General features: G+C 41.9%; 1 protein-coding gene across 3 annotated transcripts in view; it reads left to right on the top strand.

Moving 5' to 3' along the window:
* The window catches only part of LOC131685733 (glutamate receptor ionotropic, kainate 2), a 245,096-nt gene that overhangs the window by 62,908 nt on the left and 160,796 nt on the right, over positions 1-21,392 (top strand). For all 3 annotated transcript variants that reach the window (XM_058969655.1, XM_058969664.1, XM_058969647.1), the window contains exons 2-3: positions 10,964-11,119; positions 11,220-11,314. In XM_058969655.1, coding sequence (XP_058825638.1) covers positions 10,964-11,119; positions 11,220-11,314 — 251 coding nt within the window. The remainder of the gene's footprint in view (positions 1-10,963; positions 11,120-11,219; positions 11,315-21,392) is intronic.

The following is a 21,392-nucleotide window of genomic DNA, read 5'->3' as shown; positions in this document are numbered from 1 at the left end:
TGACGCTCGGATCCACTAAACACGGCAACAAAAAATCGAATTTAAGCACGCGAAGTCACATACACGCGACAAAAAAACATACAAAGGCTTGAGCCCTGCGCGATCATTAACGCAACCTACACCCGCGTTCTCTCAGACATGATAGCATCCCGGTGATAATATGAACGTCTCAGCACTTATAAACATTCAAACGCGGTCTCAAGCGTGAACCTACAATCTCCCGCACTCTCGCAATCATGAATCGGTCACATCCGGAAGTCCCTGTCTTCGATACCAGAAATCTAGGTCAACGCTGCGAAATTTCTAAATCAGTTACCTATTTCGGCTTGTATTTACCGAAACCAACATTCAGATTCACCGCCTACCTCATTCATTAACTTTCCAACTGAGTGAAATTTCATGCAGAATCGAATGCTTGAATGCAGAGGGAATATAAATTCCTTCACTATCCAAAGCATTAATTTGTTATTATGTAGACGGTTTGAAGGCAGAAGTTGGCATCTTCTACATTTCCGACCATAAGTGAACAGCGTTATCTATATCTGGTGCACTTTTGCTTAATAATTCCTTTCAGAGCTAGCATAGAAAAAAAATCAGTTTGCTTCTGAAACCGAACACTGAATGCGCTGCGTCGGGAGAACGAATGACGAGGGAAACGAACCAAAAATTTCATTCATCGCAGCGGGCATGAATTGAATTTCGTTTCCCTTTCAAGTCCACGCAGGGATGTCAATTGTTTTAAGCTCTGTTCTAGGTCCATGCCTTCAATTGAACCAATTAGAAAGAAAGTTCTCATATCGCTTCGCTGGCTTCGCTGCCGACATGACCGGGAACTCTAAACTCCCCGCACATCCCCCCTTTAAACGCCCCTCAGATCACCTCTCGTTACACGCCCCTAAGGCCACCACCTACCATGCATCACCTACCGCCGCATGCGAAAATTAGTTAGCAGCAAGACCCCATTGAACTAATGCTGACTAAGCTAATTAAAGATTATATTTTGCTTGTTTCAAGTGTTTCACCGTCGATTCGTAGCTCATTAAGTACGTGGCTGGCGAGCCAAGGTGAACTAAGAATGTAATAAACGCTTCCATAATTATATTGAAAAGAACCAGCCATTGAATCATAGTTTGGAGAAATGAGAAAGGCACAATTGCACCACTAGGTGGATTAAAACAGCTCTATTCATCCTTTTTATTGTACTTATTTGCGTTATTCATTTTAATCATTTTATTTATTTCAAAATATTTTTAAAAAAAATTCAATAAATATATTAGTTTAAAATATTTTAAGAATGTTTTCTTTCTTTATAGTTTTTTCATTGTTTTCGTTTTGTTCACACTATTCTATTTATTTAATTGCTGATATTTTTTTATTCATCTCATTAATGTGAATTATTTTGTTTTTATAGTATTCTACTTAATCTTTTTAATAATATTTTGAAATTAACGTTTAATAACATTCATTTTATTTATGTTACTAATTTTATGAATTAATTTTGTAATAGTTCATTGTTTTATTAATTGTATCTATTGTTGTCACTTGATTCATTTTATTCTTTTCATGTTCTTATTTCAATACGTACATTTTGGGAATTTTTTAAGCTGTTATTTTATTTGTTTAAATCATTATATCAATTTCATCCGCTTTATTTTAATATTTCGTTTAATTTATTTTGTTTATTCAACCCGTTTTATTAATAATTTTGCACTTTCATTCATTGTATTCATTTAACTGACATAATTTGTTCGATTTTGATTTATTTTATTCGTTTTAATCAATTGATTTGTTTGATTTATTCGGTTTATTTATTTATTGATGTTATTATTATTTTATCATTTTGACATTTATTTTTGTTTTCCAAGTTTTATGACGCATGACGCGTGATTGGGAAAATTTTTTCGCGACTTGATTAGTTTGCGGTTTGCGATTTCACATGTTTACTCAATAGTTGTACATATAACATATAATTTTTTTCCGAGAGTTTTCCTACTGAAGCTGTAGACCTTGGGTCTCGGAAGGGCTCCCCGTCAGAATCACTCGATACAATTGGAGCCGAGACGGGAAATACCACCCACTAAAACACTCCTTAAGGTCAATTGCAGTGGGCGGTGATTCTGAATGTAGTATTCCCTGTGCGGTACAGATAGGGACATAGGGAATTCACGATCGCGTGTATCATCGCGAAAGATTCGAGCGTTTGTGCGTTAACATGTTCGATCGCGTGGGCGTTTGTATATCGCGTGTGCTAGCGTGTATGTAACTTGGCATGTATAAATTCAATTTTATAATCGTGTGTCCATTCGCATATTCGCGTGTGTTCTTGGATGATGACACGCGGACCGTGAATCTGATACGTAATTTTCGGTGTACGGTTCAGGTACTAGAAGAGAGTGAGTCCTTCCATATTATTGCAGTTCCCGGTCATGTCGCCATAGAACGTGTTGTCTAGTGAATATGAGCGTCATTTTTATCGGTCTAACTAGAGGCATGCACCTAGGCTACTAGGGCTGAGTAGGGATCTCCGAACATAACTGATTCATTATCGTGCGAATACGGGCGTTTGCAGGTTCACTTCTGAGAGCGCTTTTGTAAATATATAAGTGCTCAAACGTTCACTTAATGACCGGGGTGTTTCCATGTTTATGAGATCGCGGCCTTTGCTGTGCGTGGATGACCGCGAAGGGCTTGAGCGTTTGTATGTTAACGTGTTTGTCGCTTGCGTTAGCGTGTATGTATCTTCTCGTCCATAAATTCTATTTTATAACCATGAGGCCATTCGCATGTATTCTTGAATGATCGCACGCGAACCATGAATTTGATGCTTAATTTTTAGTTAATGGTACAGATGCTAGAAGCGAGTCAGTATCCTGTATCACTAGAGTTCCCGGTCGTGTCGCCATGGAACGTTTTGTGAATATGAGCTTCATTTTTTATTGGTCCAACTGAAGGCATGGACCTAGGATGCTATGACCGAAGGAAAAGATTTCCAAACGTGGCTGATGCATTATCGCGCGAACATGGGCGTTTGTAGGTTCCCGCTTGAGACCGCATTTATAAGTTTATTACAGCTAATACATTCACTTCATCGGGGTGTTTTCATGTTTTCATTTCAAGACCGATGGCTTTGGTGTGCGAGGCTGATCGCGAAGGTCTTAAGCGGTTGTATGTTAACGTGCTTAATGCTAGATGTCATGGCACTATAATCCCCTTTCGAAATTTACGCCTTTTATTTCAACATATTAATAGCATATTGCATTACTAGTGCTATGCTGTTATTGACACTGATGATCTCTTCTGATCGGGGCTGCAGTATGCACCTCTTAACCACCGCACCAGTGTCCAACAATATCAATACTGAACAGCTTAGAATCTTAGATGGTGGAACTGGATAAAGGCGACTTCCGTTAGCCTAGAATAGAAAAATATTTGAAGTCTACAACGCCTGTATTGGGCCGAAGCAGCGCTTTTTTCCAATTTCACCAATGATGGCAAGAATTAGAGCAACTTTTCATTTATTTTTGAGACAATGTATGACTACGTACACATCTTTGAAAAAATCCTGTGCATTTGAATTAAAACTTAAAAACAAGAAGAAGAAGAACGCAACCGCTTCGGTCTGAAAAGTTTAACTACTCCGCTGCCACCTGGCATGCTTGAGGCTTTGAACTTAATTCGGCACAGCCAATCATAAAAACGAGAACGCGAAAATTTCACTCCACTTGTCAGCTTAAAACCCTTGGGAAAAATGGCACCACGGCAAAGGGATGAAAATTTCACGGTGTTGGCTGGCATCGTCAGTCAGTAGTCCGGGGCAAGTATGATGTTCCAGTGTACATATATATGTGGCATTAGTTCCAACGGACAAATACGAGGCGACGGAAAATTTCAACCGGTGGAGTTTTTTTTTCGAGTGTTGTGTTTTTGTTTTTAATATTTTGCCGTTCGAGTCGAAGGCCAACGGCCTGCACCAGGATTGTAATTAGACTACCAACGGTAGGAGAGCATTTCTCCTAATCGCGTTTCAGGGTTCAATTTTTGTTAAGCATGATGAAGAGTTTTTTTTTTTTCAATTTTCGAGGTTTTCGTTCGAATTATTGATTGATTCAATATTTGGAACTTGAACAATTTGAACAAAAAAAACTTTAAAATATTGCAATATTTCTCAAAATGGGAAATTTGCCAATTCTTTAGGCGTTCACATGTGTCTTGTAAACTGTTTGCATTTTTTTGTGCCTAACTAGTGCTAATTTGGGTACTAGTTTAGATACATCGTTTAACTAGACACCTAGTTGGTGCTAGTTACTGACGAGATGAATTCGAAACACAAAATTTCTAGATGTATGCTTCCAAGGTCCTTCAATCTCGGTTCGGGACACAACCCTGTCCAGTTTGCAGTCGTCCACCCGTAGTCGTAGTTTGCCGGTCCCACCACAAACCGCTGGTAGACGGACTCCATTGTGTCGTTGTGCACCGCGCTATCCGAGTGAGGATCAGTTCCAATGGGACTCTATGAAAAGCGAAGCATGAAAATTACTGCCGAGTTATGAAGGAACGAATATAAACAAAAAATAAAAACAACGCCAGACTCTGCGAGTGCCCGTTAAAAAAAACCCCGTCCGCGAACTCCAACGAACCTAGTAGTAGTTGGAGGAACGCGAGTTGCAGGGGAAAGCTGAAAAAAATATGTTTTTCAGCATTTTCATTTTTAACTGCCTTCATCGTGGCGAAACATGAGTTTTGAAGATAAGTTTGTAATGCCGCGTCTGAGCAAAGACATGGCATCAAATTCGCGCCTTCTTCAACAAGAAATATTTACAGCATCCGAAAAAAGCAAGGCTTAGCTTTGAGTAGACCTCCAGTGGCGACGGCGGTGGGATGCTTCTCTGGTCCTGTGGAATGAGTTGAGACGAGTGTTTATTAGCGGAGCGTGTGTTATCATGCAAATTAAATGGTAAAAGTGACGATGCTTAGCGCGTTCGTCTCACGGAACTCGTTGGTTGGTTCGTATGCCTTTCCCGAACCCGATTCCGGGTATTATCGCAGTAAGTTGGTTATGTTTTGTGGAAAAACAGTTAAAAGGCAAACAAGCGGATTTTTTACATGTTAAGCCGACACGGGAACAATCTAAATAGACTGGAGGATACGTGCACACAGACGTCCTCTCAAGCAAATTTTGATATTTATTTCTAATTATATGTGCACGAAACGAATTATTTCAGGACTTTTGATTTTTGTTCTATGGTGATCCGGATTATGCAAATTCTTGAAGAACAAACTTCAACGTTTAAAACTTTGTTCAAGATGTAGAATCTAGCGCCAGCATCTGATTGTATATCTTCATGAATTATGTTTATTGATGGTACGCGAAAACAACGGTAACCAAGTTCATTTTTCCAATAGACCTACGGCTAGTACTGAGATTTTGACAGATTTCGGAAATTCGGCTACGCGACAGAAGAAGTTCTCTTTTGTAAGTACATATCTATGGATTTAGGGTGATGAATTTTCATATAAACTTATGGTTTGGCAAGGGATTTGCAGCTGCGTTGAAAAGTAGCAAAAACTGCGATTGTTCGGCACAGGTCCATTTAGTTCGTAATTATGGTTCAGTTTCTTGTTTGAATGTAAATGGATCAGTGACGGTTTTACGAAGTCACAAAACTTCTTTTACTATCTTGCTCAACACTGATGATTATTTTATTCATCCTACTTATTCAACTTGACATGGTGCGGTAGCTTAACAGTACCCAAGTTTCATATGTTTTAAAACTGCTCAAACCGATAGGAGACGATTTTACCATTCAACAATTCGAATCAAAAGATTGTTTAAATCCAGCTCAGTTTAATTCATGAGTCCAGCTGATTCAAGTTATAAATAAACAAAAACATATCACCAAGCCGACAGCTCTGAATGCTCAGGAAAGCGTTGTCGAGTATAGAAAAAAAAGTTCTGAATATTAAACAAATAATCCCGGGTTTCCACTCGACCACTCCAGCACTGCCGGGTGAGTTACATAAATAATATAAGTACCCCCATTTAGTCTTGGCTGGGTGTAGTGCCTGTGTAACGAAAATACATTTTAAAAACGAGCAGAAAAATGGCATTAATTTTCCTTTGCCATTCGTTCGCTTTCCATGGGAAGGAGGGGGGAATTTTGTTTTCGTTCTTTTACACAATAGATAAGTTTTGCGGATGGCTCATTGCTGCTTCTGACGTTAGATTGGATGATGTTGGCAAACAATATAGTAAATTTTTGAACTTTAACAAACTGATATTGTTGTTTTGGGTATATCCTTGGGCCCTGTTCGCTTTCGTTAATTATGCAGCCAGATCACTGCTGTTGTGAAAACTGCGATGAGTCCAACACATGCTCATGGTCCAGATTCATATGGTATTTTGATAGTGTTTGTAATGGGATCAACCCATGAAAACACCATCGCCATGGTCCGGTCGATCCCAAATAAAAACCATTTTTTGGTGTATCTATGGGTTATTGTGGCCATCTTGCATACCAGAATTTTCACTGACAGAAGCGAAGAGTTCTGGAAGGAGCCAACCCCATGTTTCGCAATTAAGGCCCCTCCCGGAGACTACACCATCAATCTCTACGTCCCAAGCGGGTACGTAGACCAAATATTAATTCGAATATACCCGATTGATGGAAGAAAGCTCAATTTTATGAAATTTAAAAGTTCAAAAACTCGTAACTTGAAAAAATGTATCATATTTAACCAAAACAAAAAAAAACGTGTTAATTATTTTTAGCTAAAGAATGTAAGAATTTTTTTTGGATGGAATTAAAACAGTATTCTGCAAATGTTAGCAACAATTTTTTTAAGCTTGACTAAAAAAAATTTTCTTTTATTTTTTAGAACATTTTTAATTATATTGAGAAAATTGTGTGCAAATTTCAGCATGAAATTCGACGTACTTAACGAGATATTTCAATTACAATAGGTCTAATACTGGGCGTTTAGTACAAAATTGAGTTTTGTCTTTCTTATTTAAAGGAAGTCTATGCAATCACTCCAAAAATCGACTTTCCAACCGAGGCCCAGAGGGCCGAGTGTCATCCATTAGCGGTTTGAACTTATAGGCCTTCGAACCATTCATTCCTTGACCCGAGTCGCATGACACCTTAGCTTAGGGTTCGGAACGGAACTGGAAAGAGTGAGACTGGGAGTGGGATAGGGTAAGGAAGGTGCTAAAGCTTTGTGTTGATATGTGCAATATAAAAAAAATGTGTTAGATGAAAGACGAGAAAAGAAAATTGGCCCCTCACACCCACTTCAAAAACCCCGCGAGGTCAATTCGAAATATTACGAAACAGTTGACAAAAACGGTTTTTTGGGCAGAAGTTTTACCTAACCACACTGGGTTATGTCCCCAGCAAATTCTATTTTGTTTTCGCAGATAAATTAGCCCGGAAACTGATTATTTGGCAAGGAATTTGCAGCTGCGGATTAAAAACCGATTATCTTGAAGTTGTAAAAGCAAGGTTGTAAAATACCTTTGATTAAAGCACATAAAGGACCAGTGAAGTTCTGACCAGATTTGGCATGCTGCTCACTGTTTCATACAGCCCTGGGGATTCTACAGTAGGGCATTGCACCCGAGCAGAAGAAAATAACTGCGGAATACTAAATTCAGGTATTCCATACCAACGACTTTATACCGCAATATGGTATTAATTAGCTCTACCTAAGAGGTAAAATACCAAAAATAATAACACAGACGTGTTCTACGAATAACTATTTGATAATGAAACGAGTTATTATAATACCTGAATAATAATAAAACATTTTTCAACCTTCTAAAAACAAAATTCATTTGTTATTGTATTTGTAAAAATCACTTGAATACGCAAATAATACTAAAATAAAGTGTTATACCTCATTGAGGTATTAAACAGGTATTGAAAACTGTTTTTTCAATACTTGCTCTATAATTGAGGTTTAATAATCAATTAATACCAACATACCAAAATATAGTGTGCTCGGGTTACTGGCAAGCTTTTTTCTCCTGGTCGGTCGAAAAACCCCCTTTTTGAAATCTCAACACCCCCCACGCCTTAAAATTGCGACAAAGTAAACTCAGATGCCAAATTTCACGTCATTTGGACAATTTAGACCCCCGCCCACTTCGTTTGAAGTTTTTGACATTGGCGCTATGGGAAAATATGACTAAAAATATATTGAATACTTTAACTTTTGAAGAAACACTCGGAAATTACCTTTTTAAAGAAAAATTCTTGGCATTTCAATGGAAATTATTTCGTTTCTCGAAAAATACGGTAAGTTGTAGTACTGGGACATTTTGTCTCCCGTTCTGCTCTATGCTGAAAATAATACATATTTTGCAGTTTTTCTAGTGTGGAAAAATCGCAGAAATCGGTGTTTATGGACTTCGCACCGTAGGGTAGGATGCTACTTTCGATGATAAAAATCTCTAGCGCCCTGGGTATATATTTTGGAGGATTAGCGTCTTCAGCAATCTTAGATGGCAATGGGCCTCATTTTAACGACCATGGTTTTATACCAGATAAAGTTAATTTTTTAAAAAAAACAAGTTTTCCAGTATTTATGATGAAAAGATCCGTATAATGTCATAATAACATTTATCATTTTCGGAACCTATTTTATGATTGTATACATTCGATGATTTGGTAATAAAAACAATTTTTCCCAGAGGCATACGTAATAAAAATGTCAAAATCGATTTTTCGTGTTTTTCATGACGTGTGGCGCCATCTACGTAGGTTATAGAATATAAGTGCATGCACAAAAATATCAAAACAATCAACTTTAGCGAAGAAAGTTTTTTCGATAAGATACCCTTGTTAAAAAATAGAATTGATCTAGATCAGTTTCTAGTCATCTAGATCAAATCCAAAGTTATTAAAACATTGCTCATTTTCATCCAAGATACTTTGCCAAAGACACAAATTCTCCGGGATACATAGCCAGGGCGCTAGAGGTTTTGATCGTCAAAAGTAGCATATTGTCCCACAGTGCTTTGGCTACAAGGATATCAATCGCCCTAACAGCCGACAATTTCGCCCAGTCGAAAAGTATTGCGCCATTATCAAGCGAAAGTTAAAGAAAACGGGAAAGACTACTTTGGACGCTGCACAAATGGTTCCATTTTGGTAGAAATGACGTTTTGTTGGCTTGGGTTTTAACCCCGCAGTTGCAAGTTCCTTGCCAGATCATCAGTTTCTGGGCGAATTTATTGGCGAAAGCAAAATTGAATTTGTTGTTTCGCTATCCGCCATCCACGAGAAGGCATTTCCAGCGGATTGGAGGAACGGTAACTTGCTCGCCGACGGAACCCGTGCAGTACTATGGCTGGTACCGTGGTACATCTTCCAATTCTCCTGTCGATTCAAAGTTCCAGAACCTTCCGAGTCAGATTAATATGCGTAGGATGAATTTTCTTAATTTGTTATGGATTTTGCGTTTCGAGTTCGCCTCATCAGAATCCGACACTAACTTAGTGACAGGACTAAGCTAGCGCCGGATTTTCGAAACAAATGAAGTTTTATAGCGTGCTACAAGTGCAATCTAAATTTTATGAGTGGCTATAAAACTACCATAAAACCTCAATTGTTACTAGGGAGAAAACGAAAACACTTTTTTTGTTTTCGTTTTATGGAGCTAGCGTCAATCCGACGTTAACTGGCTTAGTCCTGTCACTAAGTTAGTGTCGGATTATGATGAGACGAAGTCAAAATGCAAATTCCTTTACTAATTTGGTTATAGGTATTGTGATCATCACGTGCAACGAAGGTTTTAAACAATTTTGTCCTTAATGGAGAAAAGAAAGTTTTCACCTAAATGTTTCTCCACTAAGGAGAAATATAGCATAATATTTTTCCGTCTTCTATTTAGCGGATTTTTAAAACAAATTGCTGTCCAAACATTCTAAACCCAGTCACTGACGGAGCAGCTACAAAATAAATCGATTGTCCAGATTCTAAATACTTCACGACTCGTAAACAGAACGTTAATCTTAAGAAAATCGGTCAAAACCAACCCAACGAAAAGCAACCCTTTGGTAGTATGATGGATTGGATTTATTAGTTATACTGTATGCTATAAATATTAAATGGAACCGAATAACACCGTCGGGATACCTTTCGAGCTGTGAAGATGTCCAGATTAGGTATATCTTGACTATGACGTGCAACACCCTACTTCTATTCGTGCCATCTATAAATAGGGTGGGGATGAGTAAATGATTAATGGTCGATTCCACTTCCGTTCGATACCCTGACGACGAAGAAAAGAAAAAAAAACTAGAATTAGCATGACAGTCACTAGAATCCACTTAGTTTATCTAATCACTGACACCGAAACTGACCCAGTCTGTCAAACTGCCAGACGAAACGAGGAAAAGAGAGCGAACCAATTTCGGGAATTAGTCCCTAAAGTGCTCTCCAATAATGACACTCTATCGAGCGTCTAGGATTGGATTGCTGCTGCTCTCTGCTATGCTGTCCTTTCTACGATTTTCCAGGACCTGTTGATTGCCATTGTTCTGGCTTGCTATTCATGCGAAATTCCCGGAATCACTTTATAGCTGGTCCATTTTCGAACAGAACCGCACCAGAATCACTTGTCAGCGGCTGTCAATTCTGTGACCATCACTCACCGATAATTGGGTCCGGTTCAAAGCACACTGAGTTCATTATTTATAGGGCTATCAGTCCGCAGACTGACAAATGAAATTTCGATACTCTGTGCTAGTATCGGGCTCAAACAGCCGGGGACCAATTTGCATAGATTCTACTATTACGGTCGAGTTGGAACTGAAACCCACGGCCCATTATTCACAGTAACAATCCACCGACATCGTCATCATCATCATCATCATCATTTCGTTACGCATCGACCTTCGCGTATCAAATTTCCCCATCAATTATCCCGGTTTTTCCTCTGTCTGTTCGCCATTTTCCAGGTGGCCTCTTCCATCCGGACGACGACCATCAGGAGATTGCGTTCCGCTACGCCGTCGAGAAGATCAACTCGGACCGTACGATTCTGCCGCGCTCGAAGCTGCTGGCCCAGATCGAACGGATTTCGCCGCAGGATAGCTTCCTGGCATCGAAGCGCGGTAAGTTGGGCATCACTGTCGGGCCGGGCGGCGAATAAATACGGACATTTTCTTATGTTTTCGTTTTCATTTCGATTCATTCGTTCTTGGACTACCGCAGTTTGTCATCTGCTGCGGGTCGGGGTGGCAGCCATCTTTGGACCGCAGTCGTCGCACACGGCAAGCCACGTGCAGAGCATCTGTGATACGATGGAGGTGAGTTTGACATCCAAACATCCGAAACGGATTATATTCTAGATTTTCTAACCATTACCTATTAGATTCCAATAAGATTATTCTAAGACGAAGGAGTTCGAATCCGCGGAAGTTTCTCCGCACGGAAATGTACCTTAAAACGTAATTTCTTTGCGACCAAATTTACCTAAACTTGTATTATAAACATGTTCTTCAACTATCCGGTCCAAGAAGTCAGCAACGCATCCGGGTTGCAATCCAAATAAACTTCTTCCCACAGCAGTCATTTTGCTTCTTGGTTTGTCGGATTTGAGCTTAACATTCCGACCCCCTTATAGGGTATTGAATGGCGGTCTGTGCGGAGAAATGTTATCTCTGGTTTGTGAGGGCGCAAGCGACAGTGACAGGAAAGGTACAAATTCGACTAACAATAGACTTGATACTGCTTCCCCATTGTCCGTAGTTTTATCTGTTGCCGCCTGCTCCGTTGTTGCTACGTCAGTGTGCCAAACATTTACGTATCACACCCCTTGCTCGGGCTTTTGCCAGGAATGCTCCGGTTCGTTGCAGCTAGGAGATTTTGGATTAAACTTGTTCATGTGTAACTAAATCTGTCGCCTCCTGAAAATGTGTGTGTGTGTGTGTGTGTGTGTGTGTGTGTGTTTGTTTTCCTATCGTTTCGGAGAAGTGCCATGAAATATTTTTCCAACACAGCATCCTTCCAGGCTGAATACCGGTTGGTTTTAAGGTAGAATGGAACAACGTGGTAGCAGAGAGAGAGAGAGAGAAAGGTAGCATTTGTCAACCGGTATGTTCTAGCTTCAAACTCAGTCGTCAGTACCTCAATACATACTTCGAAACATATAGCATATAGTTGTAGAGGGGTCAGTATAAAGCTAATCCTTACCTTTAGTTGCAAGCTCAATGCATAGAGTAAGCTGATTTACTAGAGATTACAATCGTACCACGACACGAAAAAAAACATCCCGAAGCTGGTAAAACATGCAAATTCGACTAATGTTTCAGATTTTTTCCTCTAGATTTGAAACTAAGTTTTCACATTAAAAGAGTTAATAGTTATAGTTTCACCTTACCCCTCTCCCACGCCTCGGGAACTGCAGTTGAGACGTATCGGAAACTATTCACTGGTTACAAGTGATTCGCAAGTTTCAATTAAATTCTATTGGAAAACTTTGCTACCGACCTCTCGTCGTGCCGCTGGCTCGATTCTAGGTTGCAGCAGAAACGAGAGAGAAATACACAAAAGTAAATGTGTAAGTAGGTACCCGTACCGCACTACCTATGTACGTATAGGTTATTTCAGTAAACCTGCCAAAACTTTTCTGCCGAACGAGAGGAAGCCGCACGCAAAACTAACACAATTAATTTGTTCCTGGCGGATTTTCCTATGTGCTTTTGAATGCCTGTTTATGTATATTTAAAGTTTTGTTGTTTTTGGGCAACGTCGTATTCGGCGGTGCTGTCAAGTTCGTAACAGTTGTTGAAACGGAGCGGCATTTACATTTTCTCACTATTTAAGTAAATTGAATTCTATGTTTATGTTTATAAAATTTGGAATTGGGAATAGATAGAGCAAGTGCGACTGTTATCACAAAAAACATCGCATAAACGGAATAAGTCTTACTTATCGTTAGTTGCTGCCCTACGATGCCATTTGCAGCTAAATTGATTTATTTTTTAGGGCTTAAATTTCAGTCCGCTTCCAACTAACGAAGACCTCGGTCATTGAAAGGTCACAAAGCAAATGGCAAAAATATACACTAATAATTCAATTTTTGGTCTTTTGACGTAAGTGCCAATACCTTATTTAGGACTGATGGTATCCAACTGGGAGAAACGATCGGAAATGGTGAGTGAAGCTAAGCAATCATGTAAAAAAAAATTCACCCCAGAGGCCGGAGTCTCAAAGGTTGCGAGTTCGAATCTCGCCTCTGGGGGGAATTTTTTTCACATGATTGCTTAGCTTCACTCACCATTTCCGATCGTTTTCCCCGTTGGATACCACCAATCCCAAAAATATACACTTAACCAACCGCACTGTGTTATAGAAATCCACAACAAAGTACCGTTATATTCGTTCTGACGCGTTTGTGTCGAGCGCAGTCTAGCTTCTGATCTTGCACAAACCAGAAGCTAAAAACACACCGCAAATCAATCGAACAAATTGTTGTCCGGCATTCTTGCAACATGCCCTGCGCTCCGTATCCTTCCAGCTTTGGCCACCTTTTGGATGCTGGGTTCGCCATAGAGTGCAGCGAGCTCGTGCTTCATCCTTCGCCGCCACATACCGTTCTCCTGCACACCGCCGAAGATCGTCCTTAGCGCCCGTCGCTTGAAAACTCCTAGCGCTTGCAGGTCCTCCTCGAGCATGGTCCAAGTCTCGTGCCCGTAGAGAACCACCGATGCGTCTTCGGATTTCACGGCTCACGTTATTGTCAGCCGTTAAAAAGGATCCTAGCCGGATCCTGTTGTTTTCGGTTCCGCCTACTGTGTTTTGGACGCATTTACCACCAGTCCGACCTTCGCTGCTTCGCGTTTCAGGCGGGTGTACAGGTCTGGCACCGTTCCAAATGTTCGGGCGATAATGTCCATGTCGTCCGCGAAGCATACAAATTGGCCGGATTTCGTGAAGATCGTGCCCCGGCTATTGATTCGTCGCATCACACCTTCCAGAGCGATGTTGAATAGTAGACACGAGAGTCTACCACCTTGTCTCAGTCCCCGTCGAGATTCGAACGGACTGGAAAGTTCACCCGAAATCCTTACGCTGTTTTGTACACCGTCCATCGTCGTTGCTTTGATCAGTCGAGTCAGTTTCCCGGGAAAGCTGTTTTCGTCCACGATTTTCCATAGCTCTACGCGGTCGATACTGTCGTGTACCGACTTGAAGTCGATGAACAGGTGATACGTTGGGACCTGGTATTCATGGCATTTCTGGTGGATTTGCCATACGGTGAAGATCTGGTCCGCCGGCTTGATAACTTCCCACGAACTCATTTACTTTAGGTGATAGACGATGGAAGATGATCTGGGATAGCACTTTGTAGGCGACATTCAAAATAGTGATCGCTCCGAAGTTCTCACACTCCAAATGGTCGCCTTTCTTGTGAATGGGGTAGATCACCCCTTCTTTCCACTCCTCCGGTAGCTGTTCGGTTTCGCAGATCCTGACTACTAAGCGGTGCAGACAAGTGACCAACTATTTCGAGCCCAACTTGATGAGTTCTGCTGCGATACCATCTTTGCCAGCTGCTTTGTTGTTCGTGAGCTGTTGGATGGCATCCTTAACTGCCCTCAACGTGGGAGTTGGTTCATTCCCGTCCTCAACTACACTGACGTAGTCAAATCCTCCGCTGCCTTGCTCATCTGTGCCTACATTCTCTTCATCGTTCAGGTGCTCGTCGAAGTACTGCTTCCACTTTTCGATCACCTCACAGTTGTCCGTCAGCAGGCTCCCGTCCTTATCCCTACATATTTCGGCTTGCGGCACGAAGCCTTTCCGGGATGCGTTGAGCAGCATGAACTTCCGTGTATCTTGAAAACGGCACAGCAGTTCCTCGCACTCCACTTCTTCCAGGCGGCGTTTTTTCTCCCGGAGGAGGCGTGTCTGCTGCCTCCGCTTCTGTTTGTATCGGTCCACATTCTGTCGGGTTCCATGCTGCAGCATGATCGCTCGCGCTGCATTCTTCTCCTTCAAAACCGCTCTGCACTCCTCGTCGAACCAATCGTTCCGTCGTCTCCGTTTCTCGTACCCGACAATGTCCTCAGCTACGTTGTTGATGGCTGCTTTGCCTGTTCTCCAGCAGTCCTCTAGAGGGGCCACGTCGAGCTCTCCCTCGTCCGGCAACGCTGTCTCGAGGTGCTGTGCGTATGCAGTGGCGACATCTGGTTGCTTCAGTCGCTCCAGATCGTACCGAGGCGGCCGTCGGTACCGTACATGATTAATGACGGATAGTTTTGGGCGCAATTTAACCATCACCAGGTAGTGGTCAGAGTCGATGTTAGCGCCACGATAGATCCAGACGTCGATAATGTCGGAGAAGTGCCGTCCATCGATCAGGACGTAGTCGATTTGCGATTCCGTCTGTAGTGGTGATCTCCAGGGAGGCTGTGCTGGAAGAAGGTGCTACGAATGGCCATGTTCTTGGAGGCGGCGAAATCAATGAGTCGAAGGCCGTTCTCATTCGTCAGCTGGTAAGCGCTGAACTTTCCAATCGTCGGTCGGAATTCCCCCACCTGGCCAACCTGAGCGTTTAAGTCCCCAATGATGATCTTGACGTCGTGGCTTTGGCAGCGGTCGTATTCTCGTTCGAGCTGCGTGTAGAAACCGTCTTTGTCATCATCGGTGCTTCCGGAGTGAGGGCTGTGCACGTTTATTATGCTGATGTTGAAGAAACGGCCCTTGATCCTCAACCTGCACATTCTTTCGTCGATCGGCCACCAACCGATTACGCGCCTTTGCATATCGCCCATCACAATAAAAGCGGTCCCGATCTCATGTGTGTTGCCGCAGCTGTGGTAGATGGTATGATTACCTCTAAACGTTCGCACCATGGATCCTGTCCAACACACCTCCTGCAGCGCTAATCCGAACCCGCGGTCCTTGAGAACACCGGCGAGTACGCGGGTGCTCCCGGTGGAGTTGAGAGATCTGCTACTCCACGTTCCGAGCTTCCAATCGCTAGTCCCTTTTCGTCGCAGTGGTCGTCGCCATTGGTATCGGTTCGCATTCTTATCTTGTTGACTTTTCGCTGCAATTGTTTTTTACGGCTGGCTCGCAGCGCCTGACACCAACCTCCTAACTTTCCGGAGGACCACAGTGCACACTTGAGCTTAGAGTCCTTCACTGGCACTCGGACGATGATCAGCCGCCCCTAACATGGGGAACAGACGCTGTTTTGAGCCGGTCCTCCTGGAGATCAGGCGCTCAGCCTTGCAGCAGCAAACCCCTCCTTCCCAGTCAGCCTACGACCAAAGTTCCCACCGGGGTTGGTTACCCGATCTTCCCTAAGGTTGCTCGTAGTTCCCGGCCAGTACTACGGGAGGTAGGAATAGGAGGTGCTGGGAAGAGGCTCTGTATTACGCATTACCCAGCCTTTACCGACCAAGGGTGAGCAAGATAATTGAATCAAAAAACAAAAGGCATCCACTAAGTGCAAATATTTTCGTGATTGATTTTATGCAAAATCGAAGAAGACCTACTGTGCGCGAGGCGGAACAGTTGTTAAAGGTGAAAATGTACCTTGACCTTACGTTAGTGACCCTTCCTGCAACACTACGTCGAACAGGACAACATTAAAACTTTGATCCCCGTTTATATCGATAAGGATATCACTGAAGTTCGCCTCCATGATCTGGCATCGCGCACCAGCCTCGAGTACATAGAATAACTCATGACGAAATATGGAGAAGTGGAATCCGTTACGAATGCCACCTGGAGAAAATTTTTCCCCGGCATTCTCAACGGGGTTCGTGTGGTTAGTATGCAGCTACATCAACTGATTCCATCTTACATGACCTTCGAATGAAAATCTGCTCAAGGTATCACTTACATTATAAAAAACCCTATGCACATACCCTGGGACGCCCACGTGCCAGCTCTGCAACCAAATGACACACGACGGTAAACCATGCGCTGAAACCCGCAGAAAATGGTTACAGTGTTGCCAAATATGCTATATTTCCAGTTTAAATCTTTTACTGCATTGTTCTCACAATTCGTGTATTTTTGCTTTGAAAATGATTTGTGTTTCTCAGATATTTTTGCACATAAAAACTTCTTGTACATAAAGATAACTTAAGCCAATCCCAAGCCATTTGACCGCCAGGAGGAAACTTGACATCTACTATCAGAACGTGAGAGGACTACGCACAAAACATAATGAGCTGTTCGTCGCTGCTTCAGTTGTTGATCATGATGTTATTGTTCTGACCGAAACGTGGCTGAATGATCAAATCAACTCGCTCCAATTATTTGACTCAAGGTACTCGGTATATCGTAACGATCACGATCCTAATAGTGCAGGGAAGAAACGTGGTGTTGGTGTGCTCATTGCAGTCTCCAACCGACTCTTATCCAAACACAAAAATGACACTCACAATCTCGAACAACTCTGGGTAAATATTCGTGGCCCCTATACTAATCTCTGCGTGGGTGTTGTATATATTCCCTCCGATTCCGCAAGTGATGTAGAAATTATTCAGAAGCACATAGACTCCGCACTTGACATCGCAACTTCCGCTGAACCCAACACGGCACATCTACTATTTGGTGATTACAACCAACCTGGACATCTTTGGAAGAGCACCCCCTCCGGGTATGTTTTCCCAAACCCTCATGAATCAACCTTTTCAAGGGCGAGTACTACCTTACTAGACGGAATGTCTGTACTGAACAACCGACAAATGTCTACAATGAATAATTGGCGAAATCGAATCCTGGATATCCTGTTTATAAATGAAGAAGCTTCAATGAACTGCACGGTTTCAGACGCGCTTGAGCCTTTTATTTGCTGTAGACGCACATCATCCTCCACTTCTAGTAACACAGATTTGTCCGCACCTGGTTCTCTATGACGCGATGGAGGATGTCAGGAAGTTCAACTTTTCGAAGACTGACTTCTCTAGACTTCATAATTCACTACAAACAATCGACTGGGAGACTTTCTTGAATTTCGCGATCGATGTAGATGTTGCTGTGAACCTCATCCCCGAACAAAACTATCAGGGTCCAACAACCGGTTACGTAAACTGAAAAAATTGTGAGCAGCTGCGCTTCGACATTACACCACTCCACGAAACCCCATTACAAAAAGGGAGTTCATTCTAGCCAATAACAGCTACAAAACATATAATCACTTTCTCTACTCAAGGAAGTAATCTGGGACCCTTGCTTTTCTCTTTATTCTTCAATGACGTTTGCTATGTTATACCCCCAGGGTGTAAACTTATATACGCTGATGACCTTAAAATCTTTCTCATTGTGCGGTCAATAGAGGAAGGTATTGAACTTCAGCGACATCTGGATGCTTTCTGAAACTGGTGTAATCGCAACTTGTTGGCTCTCAGTGTGTCCAAATGCTCTATAATATCTTTCACACGCAGAAAAAATACAATTCTCTGGAGCTCTGGGGTCGATAGGTCAATTGGGAGGTACTGGAAGCGGTGATCACGATACTGTTGGGAATATGTGATGGCATCATCACATATGCCCAACCAATTACGATACATTGAGTTATGGTTGGGTCAAGTCGCGGACAACAACGATAATCACTCTACACTCCCGCTCTCCTGGCGATACACGTCACACTTCCTCTTCAGCGCAATTCTATATCACTCTTTCACCCATTTGTATATTCCGCTGCACATACTAGAATTGAACATTTGTATTGCAATAGCCTTCAGTGACAGTTGGAATTAGATGGCATGAAGAGATCTGGAGGAATGTTATAATTTGCTGTCTCGCCCATTAGTAGGCGGTGACGGAAACCGCCACTTCTGTCATGCCCTTTAAACAATTGACCAAACCATCCCGATCAACCCAATAAAAAAGTGTTGTTTTTGTGTTAGTACTAAAACAGTTTATTCATGACGATATGGGAATTTTCTACCTCCTTTTTACATGTAATACTTTAGAGATATGCACGCACAAACCCATTTTTCGGGTGTCTAGTCTAGTCTAATCTAGTCTACATATACACAGTCAATACATGTAGGGATCCTGGAAAATTGCAGACGTTCGCCCACAATTTTTCTTGTCATTATTAATGTTTGTGGCAAAAAAACGGTCAGGCCAACTGTGCAGCGTACAAAATAAAGACGATTCAAAATTATACGGCAATCAAATTATTTATTTAATGAATAATTTGATCAACGGATTATTTTGAACCTTGAATAAGGAAGAAACGTGGACAACCGTACACAACCTGAAACGGTTTGATGGGGGTTACACAAACCCATTTTCGGGTGTTAGTAAGAACGGACAATCCGGACTTCAAAACTCAACGAGTCGATGACATTACTCTCGAAATTGCTTGTTGGCCGTAATGAAATTTGTTTATTTTATGTGAAGCAGCAAGCGTGATCTCATACGGATCAGGATGTGGCCCCCGTACAGTTTAAAAGCATTTGCAAGCAGTTTCTTCCGTCCGTCCGTCCGACCGAGCACTAAAGTTGCAGTGAGTGTAGCGAAAGTTAGCCGGTTCATTAAAAGTTTTACTCCGTAGTTCAACCAACCAGTCAGTGCCAAAAGAGAGTGCTACACCCTGTTGGTTAAGTTACGCTCGTTACGACCGCCGTAGTTTTGTTGCGTGAGCAGCATCGTTTACAGCATATCAGGAGATTGTTCTGAATTTTCAAACAAGGGCATCGATTCCCTCGTTGAAAGTCGGGTCGAAGGGACAATTGAATCAAATCTCTTGTTATTTCAAACTTTCGATCCCGTAACAGTTAGGAATTCATATTGAAAAAGTTTCCTATTGGAGTAAATTTGACTATCCAACGTTTGGCCCCGGTACGGTTCCAGTTCAAAATGGTATACGATCCGATCTAGTAAATAACCTAACAAACTATTCGCTGATTGATTTAACTTTCTCTACCAAAACACGAAAAGCGGTACAAAAAGTTTACTTTAATCATCAACTCTCATTATAACGGTTCACTCGTTCCGGTTGAGCAGCGCGCTGGCAGGGTATCATCAATGCTTTCAGTTCTTGGAACTGCCCGGTGATGGTTCTTCCTTTTTTCCCAGCTTACTCGATGAAAGTCCAGTGAAACTGTAATCAATTTTGTACTTTCTGGGACCATGCAAAAAAAAACCGCTCTGACATGCACACATACACACCCACACCGTTCACACGCTTTGATTTTCGCTAATTTACCATGATTCCTTTTACGACGTTTGGATGGAATATTAAAAACGTCTACCGTTTGGACTGGAAAATGGATGCTGCTTCGTAGATGAAAAAGGGACGCCACTTGGCAGCAAAAAGTTATTTTTTGCTATACTTTTCCGTGTATTGGAAGGTTCGGTTTTGGACCTTACTGGCTATCGGTTTGATTACGAAGTTTTGGTCATAAAAAGACATAAAAATAGCAACAGATTTTAGATATAGTAAGGGTTTCGGTGACTTTGCTCTATTTCTCCTTGGTGGAGGAAAATTTAGGTGAATACTATTTTTTCTCTACTAAGGATAAACATCGTTAAAAACCTCCTTTGTGCGTTAAAAGCACAAAACCCGACTGCTAAACCAAATGTTTCAATTTAGCTAGTTCTCGTCAGCCTAAAATAAAACTCCTTTTCTTGCGGGACACCTCACACTCAGGACTAGGGGTTTGCCCATAAAACCACAAATCGTGTTGTCGTTTTTGGAGCTTGCGCAAATCTGGCGCTAGCGTAGTCCTGTCACTAAGTTAGTGTCGGGTTCTGATGAGACGAAGTCCAAACGAAAGTTCCATGACTGATTATGAATTTCGATATTTCCCAGATTTTTTATTTACAGTTGATATTTGCTATTGTAAGTATACCCAACTAACGAGTAACATAGAACATGCATCGCTAAAAGCCTACTTTCCAGCGAATATGTATGCATCACTACGCTTTTAGGTTTTCGCCACTATATGGCGTTGTAGACGTCCAACTACCATGAAGTCTGAGATCCATCACCTACAAATCTCCTTTGGCTACGCCAGTTAATCCAACCAGTCCTAACTTTTTTTTTCCAATCATCATAACCGAATCCAATGAGTGCTCGACTAGAGCAACACCTCATCGAAAGTGAAAGGGGACAAAAATACTATTTCTAATCCTGCAGTAGTGCAACAATGAAGATTATCATGTTTCACCGGAGAGTCAGATTGATTACTTCGATCGTCTGACAGGGAGGGAGGGAGAGAGAGAGAGAGAGAGAGAGAGAGAGATGTATGCTCAGAACGATTGAACCGAAGGGCGGTCATGGGACAAAGTTTTCCATTAACTTCCAACTCGCCCGCAGCACCCGCAGTGTCCTCTGTTCTGTGACAGGACAATGCAATATTTATAAGCTACGCAGAATGGAATCGGGCAGGTGCACAGCACATA

This window comes from Topomyia yanbarensis, chromosome 1 (genome assembly GCF_030247195.1).
Source record: "Topomyia yanbarensis strain Yona2022 chromosome 1, ASM3024719v1, whole genome shotgun sequence".
Classification (NCBI taxonomy): Eukaryota; Metazoa; Arthropoda; class Insecta; order Diptera; family Culicidae; genus Topomyia; species Topomyia yanbarensis.
Note: the sequence above shows the minus strand (reverse complement) of the source record. Positions and strands in the feature narration are given on the sequence as shown.